Here is a 12266-nt window from a genome sequence, read left to right as displayed (position 1 = left end):
CAAGGCTTCGTAAAGTGATAGACGGAATAGATGCTGCTTGGTCTGTAGGTCAAATCCAGCTTCTTTTAGGTCACTGGTCAGAAGCAAATCACTTAACCTCTTGGTCTTAGTTCAGCTGCAAAATATAAGTCGCAAGACACCAGTGCTGCCAATGTCATGGGGCTCAGCAAGTGTCAAACGTGATGATAATGTATTGCAAAGTGTATTGTAAACTGTAAAGTGTTGTACAAATATGGATGGTTAGTTTTATTCTCATCAGTCCCTTAAATGATTAATTATGACAGTCTTATTCAATGAAACATGGCTTATTAGGTCACAAATAAAAGGCCTAAGGTTAACATGGGTAGGGAAGCTGCTATTCAATTAAAATTGACATTATTCCAGATTCTGAATCACATATGGTTATTTGAATTATTTTTAAGTATATGGCCTAAGAATCCATTTTTTCTATGAAATTTAATTTAACTCAAGATTCTATTTAAATAGCAAGTCCAATGGAATGAAATAGCAATCCATGTTTTATGTCTCTGCATGTTTTTCTCGTTTAATCCTTGAGTGAAAGTTATCAGGCAGGAGGGAAGTCTGTATTTCAAGAACGAAGGTCATTTTAAAAGTTGTCTTTAAGGAGAAAAATAGCCAGTAAGTTATATTTATGATGTTAGTAAAAGCATGCCACGAGTTCAACTCATTTGAAAAATATATTGTGTAACTTAATTATTAACTTCATTTTAATATTTTCCTACCAGTGAAAGTAGTTGTGGACCATTTTAAAAACATTGAGTTCCAATTGCAAGGAAGCCCAGAAGCTCCGTCTGAGTTAAATGGAGTTATTACTTATGTGAATTTGGGGGAGAGTCTAAAGGATTGGCACAGTTTCACCAAGTAATATAACATGTTGGAAACAAGGTAATGAAACAAGGAGGTATTTAGTGTCCAACCTGATTTGGAGAGTATTCTGCGTGCTGGCCATTGCATTACTATCTCGTACCTGTGGGCTCTTACCCTCTGAGAGAGAATCAAGATAATAAAGAGCTGGCAGGAAGGACTGTGAAATGCCCCAAGTCCCATTACAACCTGGCCTCTGTCCACGTCGCTGGTCTCCTCTCCTGCTCCTCTCTCCACCCTCACACTGATTACACCAAACTGCTTGTACACCCACCTGCTCAGACAGTTCTGGGTCTCCATCTTTTATGCTCGTGTATTTCCATCTGTCCCCGCTCTCTTTGGCTGCCTGGCTAATGCCCCTCTTCTTCAGGTTTCAGATGAGGGCTCTTTCTTTGAGAAGACTCTCACTAAACTGTGCCAAAAGCTGGCTGGGTCCCTTCTAGGTGCTCCCACAGCACCCATTGAGATGTCTGTTGCCATTCCTGCCACATTATATTGAAATTATCTCTATCTGTGGATTGTCCCCACCAGACTGTCAGCTCCCTGCTGGCAGGAACTTGACATTTCTCATTATTATGTCCCCAGCACTTAGCACTTGTTCTGTGTATACGGAAAAAAACGTTGCATAGTTGGGAAGGAAATTAGTATGTATAGGACCCTGCTTTATATCAGGCATCGATATTCAACCTGAAAGCTTAAAGGGAATAAGTGAAAGTCAGTTAGCCAGGCTAAGCGTCTTTCAGCCAAAAGAGCCTTTTGTGCCTTTTAAACCATGCTTAGCCAAACTTCAAAGAAAGTCCTGCTATTAATATTGTCAAGAAATTTGCAAAGGAGGTATTACCACCCCCATTGTCCCCGTGAGGCAACTGAAGCTCTGAGGAGTGGCAGAGGTTGGAAGTGGGATCCCAGGTGGGGGGGCCTCGTCCCGCAGCCAGAGCTCACCCACCTGTCAGCAGGAGAGAGCATTCCTTTCTTCGTTGTGAATTGTAGAGATCCAGAATTCAAGTTCAGGGGTCCCGCGTGGTAGGCAGGCAGACTCTCCCTGTTCTTTCTACTGAGTGGTGTTTTTAGGTTCCCCCAATAAAAAGCTATCAGTCAAAATACAAAGAGGAGAAGAGAGCATTTTTTCCTCAGTGGGCAGGTTTGCACAAAGCATGTGATTATATACTTCAAGTCAGGCTGTTGGCATCCTGGCCATAGACTCCCTACAGCCTCTGAAGCTGGGAGAGTATGCAGATTCATTTCTAAGTATATCTTAAAGTGCTTCTTCCACAGCTACAGCTGGCATTGCTCAGACACTGCCATATGATGGATGGGGAATATAGATGATATGATGTCTGCCGCGATGGAGTTCCTAGGAGTGATTAATAGTGTATATGCTGGGCTGTTTTTGATGCCCTTCCTGGTATTAAATATGTTTTCTTTTCCTCCAACTACATTTTTTATTCTCAAGACAGACTTTTTCAGGGACTTCACATGACTGCATACTCTGTGTGCAGAAAATTCCAGCTGTAGCTTGCGTGACCTTGAGGTCACCTCTATCTGGCTCAGTTTATTCATTTGTAAAAATGGGGATGGTGATGCCTACCTCTCAGGGTCATCATTATTGGGAGCATTTATGGGAAGGTAGCCATGAAGTCACATCCTACTCTACTTAGCATGTGAAAGGCGTTTTGTATGTGTGGATGCACTCAGGAAAGAAAAAACATTGATGGGACTTGCCTTTATCTCCCGGAGAACAGAGACAGTGCTAGCACTGGTGGTAAATATGTGCGAAGTGGCATTAGCAGTGTTCATGGGAGGTGGCCAAGCCCACATCTCCTGGACTGAGCCCAGATAAACAGCCAGACACACGGGAGCAAGAACTGATTCGGGCCGCATCCCAGAGGCTGTCTTTAGGGTCATGAGGCCTAGGAATGACCCACTGGGCTTATTGTTTATATAGCTGTGTTGAAAAAGAGAAATACTTGTCCTCATAGGATACTGTTTTTCAAGCAGTGCCCAGCAGCATCAACATCATTCCTTGTGGTTTCATCATTATCTTTTGTGTCTTTGCAGGCTGTGACCCAATTAGAACTTTTTGGGGACATGTCCACCCCTCCTGATATAACCTCTCCCCCCGTAAGTATGCACTGCCCTCCGAGCCCGGCAGCCCTTCCTTTCCCTTCTCCAGCCTCACAAGTGGCAAGAATACGGCCTTGGGGTAAAAGAGGCCTGCCAGTGGATTTCAGCTCTGACTCCTTCAAGCTGTGTGACTTAGGCAAAATAACTTGTAATTCTAAATCTCAATTTCCTTGGCTAATTTTTAAAAGGAATTATGATACAAGCTTCTGTTTTGAGAAATAAATGAGATCATGCATTAGCAATTACAGATCACCTGGGTGCTTGCTATTACGCTGGGCAGTGGAGAGGGACATGCATGGGAGGTGGTCGCTGCCTGCAAGGAGCACGTGGTCTAGTTGGGACTACGGGCAAGACACTCAACAGGACAACAAATGTGATGAGGCATTTGACAGCGCCCACCCGGAGCCCGCACTCCCAGGTGGTCTGCCCAATAAGGGAAGCATCTTCTCCCCAACCCCTTTCTGCTCTTTCCTTCTTACCTTCCTTCCCATCTCCCTCTTCTTCTCTCCTCCCCTCTTCCAACCTGCCTGCTAGCTTTCCTGAGCTTCTCACAAAGCTTTGGATTCCCAGCTCCAGGTTCAGCCAGTGTATCTCAGTCATTGCTTGAAGGGAGACAGAGATTGCAGGAAGCCCTCATTTGAAATGAAAAGAAGAAAAATAGGTACGAAAACCAAAACCAAAGAGGAACCCAGTGCTTTGAGAATTGGGTGCATTCAAAGGCCACCCTATAGCCACTGAAAACAACAGAGCCAGTGGAGATGGCCCCTTCAGGTCCTTTCTCCACCCCGCCCCCATACCCACATACCCACTCCCCAGAGACAGGTGGAGAGCAGTCAGCCACAGCTGCACCAGCTGAAGCTGCTGGGAGGGGCAGCTCCCCTGGGCACTGCGCAGTTGTGCAAACCCAGGGATGGTGCTATGGTTCATTGGCGAGATGTGCCTCACAGAGAAAAGGCTATAACCTCACCACAGAAGACAGATGGCACGAGACCCTGCTGCCCACAGCTGCCGCCAGGGAATCTAGGCACAGCTGTTCTGTTCCTCACACCTGATGTCCAGAGCAGCTGTGAAGGAGGAGACAACAGCTCCTGTCTCCAGGGAAGCTGGACAGCTCTAGCACATCTCATTCCTTCCTCCATCTCCAGGCAGAACAGCTGTGTCCTGGGCACCGGAAATCTCAGAACCATGGGACTATGAAGCTTGAAAGGCCTGAAGTGATCTTACAACCTTTTCCCTATATTTTATAGATGAGCAAACTGAATCCCAGAGAGGGCATGTGACGCACCCAAGGTCACATTGTGGAAAAGAGAATGACGTTGATTGTGTTTAAAAGTGCTTAATACAGCATCTCATGGCTGTGTTTCTGGCCCTGAACCCAAGTGCAGTCCAAATGGGTATTTAATTATCCTCAGAACAATGCCATTCTTCCCACAGGCTGCTAGTCTAAAAATGGCCTTGTCTAACTGCTACGGTTTCAGGATTAATTACTTACCCCAGTCTATCCCAAGGGGGGAAAAATAAGAATATTATGTCATCGAAAAGACATATTCTGTAGGCAAAGGGCCTCTGTAAACAGGTGAGGACCTTTAAAAAGAAACTGCACAGTTATGTTTTTAATTCAGTACCCTTCACCTCACCCACCGGTTCATGCAGCTTACCTTTCTGGAATTCCAGCTTGGTCCCATGTAGAGTTTGCATGTCAGGCATTTTTTAAAATCATCTTCTTGAAAATATTTTCTTCTTCTTGCAAGTGAAGACTCAGGCAAAATTCTGGGAGGCACCAGCATACAAGGATCTCTGTTCCAGTTGCTAAGCTTTATTGGTTCATTTAGTCAACAACTGTTTATTGACTATGCTGTTAGTGACAAACCCTGAGCTGGGCACACAGTGAGTCCTGAGTGGGTGAGTGTATGTCAGTTTGAGTTGACCATGACTAGAAAGGGAAAGCCAGATATGGAAAAACTCGAAGGCCTGAAATCACCCCTAAGAGGTAGGAACTCAAACTAAATCATCATGATATTGGCCTTTGTTTGCTGAGTGCCGACTGTATGCCTCAGCATGGTCCTAAGTGATTTGAATGCATGATCTCATTTAATCCTCAGAAGCTCTAGAAGTAGGTATCATTTTGCCCGTTTTACAGATAATCTGTGTAACCAACTTATGGTTTGCACACTGCCTAAGTGGCCTGGGCTGTGGCTTGCTTCTGCAGCGTTCCCCCCCACCCCCCCCACCCCCCGCCCCCCCCCCCCCCCACAACTCCTGCACCTACTGCCTCCCATCCTTGATGATTGCTGAGCTAGGCCTCCCAGGAGCCTCATGCACCCTCCGCCTCTCTCTGCCTGACAGACTCCTGCAACTCCAGGTGATGCCTTTATCCCGTCTTCATCTCAGACACTTCCGGCGAGTGCAGACATGTTTAGTTCTGTACCTTTCGGCACTGCTGCTGTACCCTCAGGTAAGCCCTCTTCCACCTGCTCTCCTTCCTTTGGAGAAAGGGTTGACGAAACCAGCTGCTGGATTATGCCAGAGCGCCCGTGGAACCACCATTCTTCCCTTGAAATTCGTCGGGCAATGTTGAAAACCTGCCATGGGGTTGGGGGATGATGTTTAAAAATGCCTCGTGTGCTGTGGGCCGGAATTCAGTGACGTCTTTCGCCTGGAGTGTTCAAGATTCCAGGTCACTCAGGTGTAGAGCTTTAGGGAGCTTGGTGCACACACAGCCTTGCCAATCCATACAAGTCCATTTCTTCCTGTCCATCTCAGCCAAAGGGGAAAAGTGGCAAATTGGGATTTGGTGAGTCAGTTCCTTAAAACCTCTTGAGATCTGATAGATGTGATCTGACTCATTGGGTTGTAGATTCAAGGTGGGGGAGGTGCCCCATATGAGAAACCTAAGGAACCAGACTAAACTGCTTAACAGAGAATTGAGAAACGATGTGGCTCTTAGTGATTTGGAAAGTATTTATTCTGTTTTCCAAATGTTCTTTAAAATACACATACTACTTGTACAACGGAGTAAAAATACAGGGTCTGGCAGAAGTAACGCCTGCTTGGGTGTAGTTGGTAGGGTAATAATATAGGTGTAATAATTTATAGTTTTAATTTGAACATTTCACCTAAAATGTCATATGCTATGCTTGAGTGTGATATTCTTATGTTACGAAATTACATGCTTATGATTTTGTAATAAAAAGGGGTATTATTTGTGCCGGACCCTGTATATAGTAACAGCATTCCAGGTGAGTTACAAATCGGTGGGATCTCAGGCATCTTGTTTCCATGGCGTCAAGCACTGCATATATCCAGTCCATACAATTTGGCACAGCCAAAGGTGTTATTAATTTTGCTTTCTACATATAGGGAAAACATAAAAGACTTTCGCTTTCTTTAACTACACATTTGAAGTTTATAGCTTCACCTTTCTTTTTCTACTTCACTCTTACAAATAGCAGATCTAATTTAAGTATTCTAGAATACAAATCTTCTTGCATTATTTTTTCTATAAATAATTACTTTTAATTACATAGTGTTAGAAGCAAATTCTTGTCACCAAATATAAACCTCATTGCTATTCAAAGTGTATTAAAAATTTATATCCTGTTCTGAAATAGTTACACTTATTCATCATGAGCTCAGAGATCATTCTGAACTTTCAGAAGCAACAAAGTTTGGTAGCCTAGAAATTTTATTCAGTTGCTAAGTTTTCCAATTGACTCTTTTTTTATCCGTCTTTAAAACAGGCTACTGGTGATGAATAGTTTTCCTAATCTATGTGGATCTTCAAATTTCCTCGGCAGTCGTGTATGACTTTTTAAATAAGAATAACAGTTTTCCATCAAAAAGGCACTACTTGCCTGTGCCATCAACCCTGTGCTCAGAATATCCATGCATTGTCCTCATTATGTGATTCATGAAGATACACTGGGACAGGTGATGGGAACTGTAGGCACTAACTCACTAATTTGCAGGCGTGTTCAACCCACAGATATTCATTGAGTGCCAGCTGTGTTCCACATTCTGTCCTGGGTGCCTGGGGTGTGCCAGTGACTACAACACACACAGACTCCTGTCTGCAGAGAGCTTACTTTCTATTAGGGAGACAGACAACAATATAAAAACGACATATAATATGTTAGAAAATGATAAGGGTATGGACAAAAAGAGAATGTAGAGCAGGATATGGGGGCTTTGGAGCAGGTGAAGAGTGGGTATAAGTAGAGGCTGTAATGAGAGGGGCTCCTGCAAGGATGAGACATGAGCGGACTGGGAGCAGCGAGGGAGAGAGTCAAGAAGGAATCAGGGTTAGGAGCGCTCCAGGCAGAAGAGGAATGACTTGGCCCTTCCAAGTCGCCGTTCCCTTCCCTGTAAGTGAGAGGGTGGGACTGGGTGCAAATTTCTTGTGTCTCCCAGCCCTAATATTTGAGGAAAAGCACCTGAGGACCTGCCCGTACCAGGCACGGTACTGCTCTGGGCCTGTTCCCCAGCCTGTGCCACATGAGGGCTTTGAAGGCCGAGATTTCAGTCTTGCCGGTTGACCAGCTGTGCTACAAACTATGAATGTGCCACTTCTGCACATCCAGATTTGGTTTATTTCACTGTTAAAAAAAATTAAAAAATCTTTTAAACGGTGGTTAGGTCACTTCCAAGCTTCCAAGTTTTAGAACACAAGTCTGAAATTAATTTTTATTAGCATATTTTACTTTCTTATCCTACTTAAAATATGATGAGCAACAAAACTAGGTTTCAGTTGGTGTTAAACTATCTGCCCTTTTTTCTCCCTTAACTGGCCTTAAAAATCTCTGTAGCTGGTGAACCTCTGTCTACCCATCTCTAATTGTAGAGCCAATGACAGATGCATAGGGAAATGAAGTGGGGTATACCGTACAGTGGACAGGCTGTGGGAAGCTTTTACAACCAACAGACTGGGTTTGAATCCCAGCTCAGCCATTTATTTATAAGCTTTAGACTTCTGGGCAAATTACTTAACCTATCAGAGGCAGAGTCTCTCCATCTTTATAACTGAATTGAAAATATTATTTACCTTGCAACAGTATCATGAGGATTAAATAAAAGTTAAATGCCTTGAAGAATGCTGGTATTTTGTAGATGTTTCATGTAGAAAATACTGTTATTATTATTACTCTGATTTCTAAAGTAGAAGAAAACATGTCTTGTCCTATTTATGTTATTTTCCTTTATCTTCTTGGAATTTTTTTTAATGCATATAATAAAGTTTACGTCTTCGGCCTCCTGACTGTGCATGGTGAAGCTGGCCTGGGGGGCCTGGAGAAAGTAGACTCCACCACTAAACAGCTGTGCAATACTCGGCTACATCTCTTCTGGGCCTCAGAGCTCTTATCTGTAAAATGGGAACAAGGTTCCAGCTCATGGGGCTGTTTTGAGGACTGCACGAGTTAAACATGTAGTGAAGTACTTAAAAGCAGTGCCTGGCAGCATTTTCACAAGTAAGCACTCACCTGATGCTTGCTACCCGGTCATCAGGAGCCCTGGCTCCGCTCCTTGCCCTCTGTGTAGCTATGTCCAGCCTTCCGCCTGCATCTGCAGTTTCTCTAAAAATGTAAGCTCCACTGGTGCAAGGATTTTTTTTAAACTGTTTTATTCTTTACTGCATCTTCCAAGACTAAAACAGTGCTGATACCCGGTAGGAATATTTCTGAATGAATGAATCAATCAGTCAGTCAGGTAAATGAAATAACACAGGTAAGAGGCACCATGCAAGTTCTGTATATGCTGGGGAAGTGCCTTCATTTTCAGTGTTTTCCTTACATTTTAGTCTGATTTTTTTCTTTTTGCAAATAATGAGTATATCCCCAGGTACCAGCATCTGGTTATAAATTGCAATTTTCAACACTTATAAAAAATCTAACTGCAAGGCAGCAGTAGTAGTGCAGGTGTTTCCTTCCACTTCACAGCAAGGAGGTTCATGATTGAGCTGAACTCCATGGCATAAACAGATGCTCCTTAGCACCTCTTCCCTCCGCTGCTGAACATTAATGAGTAAACAGTTACTAAGCTGTTATGTGGCTGCAGTGGCAGCCACCAAGTGGCTTCCTGTGTCCAGGACTACCACAGCCCTGCCTCTGAGGTGACCCGTCAGGCATGCACCATGCTGTGTGTCCAGAGAACTTTAACTTACCGATCTGGGAGGAGTCCGGGCTGCGGGAACCGCCCACCACAGGCAAAGTTAGTGTTCCCAAATATGATGCCCAATTACCCTGTGCGCCTTTCTTTTCCTTTTGAATATTGGACTTTGATCTGAGACAGGTGTGTGAAACCACAGAGACATGTTAATAGCTCTCTCCAGAAAAGTGTGCACAGCCCATCTGTTGGTTCCTTGTAGGAAAAAAAAATGATAAAGGGGGAGGGGTTGGAAATCCCTGCCACCAGATTCATCAGAGATCACAGCACTTCCAGACCTTGGAGTTTAGTTGTATACTTGGAAAAATGCAATGCAGGTGTTTATTCTACTATGACTCATTCACCTTTATATAGAGCCTTTCTCCAGTCTGAAGCATTTATGGAGCAATCAGTGTGTGCCCAGAACTGTGCTAGATGCACAGTGGAGGGAGAAAGGAAATAAAGCATTTCTGCTAACAGGTTCTTTCCAGTCTAATGAGGGAAGACAGAATAACCGGGCAATTACAAGGCAGTGTGACAAGTGCCATGATAGAGATGAACACGAGGACTGTGGAAACTCAGAGAAAGAGAACCAACTGAGTCTAGAGGGCAGGGAAGGTATCCAGCAGTGGTGAGGCTGAACTGAGTTTCAAAAAGCAAATTGGGGTAGCCACATGCAGAAATAGGGGATGGCTTTCTAGGTGTATAGACCAGCAGAAGTGAGAGAGAGCAGGTTGAGTATTGTTTGCAGTGGCTGAAGGGAAAGGTGTTAGTGGGAATAAGAATTGAAAATGGGGATGAAGAGGTAAAGAGGAGGACCTGACTGGTGTAGCTCAGTGGATTGAGCACAAGCCTGAAAACCAAAAGGTCCCTGGTTTGATTCCATGTCAGGGCACATGCCTGGGTTGCAGGCCAGGTTGTGGGGGCGTGCAAGAGGCGACCAAAATGATCATGTTTCTCTCCCTCTTTCTCCCTCCCTTCCCTTTCTTCTAAAAATAAAGTATCATTTGTGTTCCTTTTTAAAATGATTTTATCTTATCACAATAACATATGTGAGTGCACCCATTAGCTATTCACAGTGCCCAACCTGTACTGTTATGAGGTTCACCTGAATAACCTATATTTTTAATCTCTAAAATTGGCACCATAATAATAATACCTATAGCTACCATCTATTGTATGTCTGTTCTATTCAAACAAGCTATTAGGAACATATTTATAGGCTCTGCTTAAAATTATACTAATTGCTAACATTTACTGAATGTTCACTCTTTGTCAAGTATAGGACTTCACATCTTAAATTTATGAATTCACTCTTTAAACCATCCAAATGAGGCACAAGATATTTTATGCCCATTTAACAGATAAGGACATAGAACCTTAGAGAGCTCCCAAGCCCTCCCAAAATTCCAAAGATAAGAAGTGGCAGTCTGAATTTTCACCTTGGCCTCTAAAAGTCCAACATTCCCATTTGTATTCAGTTTGCACACGGCTTTGATGCAGGGAAAGGAGATGTTATATCCTGGCTTCACATCCAGCAGTTGAGATGTGAAGCAAAAAGGGGAGGCAAGAGTCAAAGCCAGATGTGCCTGGTTTCTAGTCCTCTGCTCTTTCCACTGAGACACACTGGCTATGGAGCCTCTGTGATCTCAGAAGCCTTTAACAACTGTAGAAACATTATTATCATCACCCACACACCTGCCTGGCTTGCTCCCTCGCTGTAGTCCAGCTTCCGTTTACAAGTCATCTCCTTAGAGAGGTTTTCCATGACCACTGCTCTGGAAGGCAGGTCCCATGAGAGCAGAGACTTCTATCTTATGCACCCCTGCATCCCCAGTCCTTGGCACACAGCCTGACGCTTAGTAGTTTGCTCAGTAACTTTTTTCCCATCACCTGACTCCATGAATTATTCTTTCCCAGGATGCCTGACCCTTCTTTTTCACCCTTCCAGGTTATGTTGCAATGGGCGCCGTCCTCCCATCCTTCTGGGGCCAGCAGCCCCTCGTCCAACAGCAGATTGCCATGGGTGCTCAGCCACCAGTCGCTCAGGTGATGCCGGGGGCTCAGCCCATCGCATGGGGCCAGCCGGGTCTCTTCCCTGCCACTCAGCAGCCCTGGCCAACTGTGGCCGGGCAGTTTCCGCCAGCCGCCTTCATGCCCACACAAACTGTTATGCCTTTGCCAGCCGCCATGTTCCAAGGTCCCCTCACCCCGCTTGCAACCGTCCCAGCCACGGGTGACTCTACCAGGTCAAGTCCGCAGACCGACAAGCCCAGGCAGAAAATGGGGAAAGAAATGTTTAAGGATTTCCAGATGGCCCAGCCTCCACCAGTGCCCTCCCGCAAATCCGACCAACCCTCCCTCACCTGTACCTCAGAGGCCTTCTCCAGTTACTTCAACAAAGTCGGGGTGGCACAGGATACAGATGACTGTGATGACTTTGACATCTCCCAGTTGAATTTGACCCCTGTGACTTCTACCACGCCATCGACCAACTCACGTGAGTGTCCTTCATAAACCCAATGAGAGTGATGCCTTGTTTCTAGGGTCAGAGAACTCATCTTACGTACATTCAATAGGACCCTTTGTTTATGTTAGTCTTACTGCCAGTAATAATAGCTACCAATTGTTCGGTACCAATTATAACACACATATCTCCCCCATATGCTTTATATTTATTATTTTTATACTCATAATAATGCTTATGACAAGTTTTGTTGGACCTGTTTGATGGATAATGAAAGCGAGATCCAAAGACAAAAAGAATAGATGAAGTGGTAGAACTGAATACAAGCCTGTTGTGTTTCTGCTGTACCACTCTGCCTCTTAGATTTTTGTTCATTTGCTCATTCATTGATTTATTGCTGCATGCATTTATATATATTCCAGCTCTGTCACAGAGATTTCTGTATAGCTCATTGAAATAAAAATGAATGGTATATGTGAGTTGAAAAATTTTAAGGAACAAGGGTAAAAATTTAGAAAATTAAGATCAGAGGAAAACTTAGGACAGAGATATAGCAACCAAAAGCCCTCCTACAACTGGCATAGCTGAAGCCAGATTCTGACTCAGAGCTTAGGCCAGTCAGAGAGAAAAAATAATGACATAACAGGAAGCT

General features: G+C 44.2%; 1 protein-coding gene across 4 annotated transcripts in view; it reads left to right on the top strand.

The window, feature by feature from the left end:
• Positions 1-12266, top strand: part of DAB1 (DAB adaptor protein 1) — a 566428-nt gene that overhangs the window by 534824 nt on the left and 19338 nt on the right. For all 4 annotated transcript variants that reach the window (XM_054573791.1, XM_054573799.1, XM_054573809.1 and 1 more), the window contains exons 10-12: positions 2944-3006; positions 5356-5464; positions 11099-11647. In XM_054573791.1, coding sequence (XP_054429766.1) covers positions 2944-3006; positions 5356-5464; positions 11099-11647 — 721 coding nt within the window. The remainder of the gene's footprint in view (positions 1-2943; positions 3007-5355; positions 5465-11098; positions 11648-12266) is intronic.

Source organism: Pteronotus mesoamericanus, unplaced genomic scaffold (genome assembly GCF_021234165.1).
Source record: "Pteronotus mesoamericanus isolate MK-2021 breed Mesoamerican mustached bat unplaced genomic scaffold, CSHL_Meso_final contig_105, whole genome shotgun sequence".
Classification (NCBI taxonomy): domain Eukaryota; kingdom Metazoa; phylum Chordata; class Mammalia; order Chiroptera; family Mormoopidae; genus Pteronotus; species Pteronotus mesoamericanus.
The sequence above is the reverse complement of the archived record's forward strand: the minus strand, read 5'-3'. Positions and strand labels throughout refer to the sequence as shown.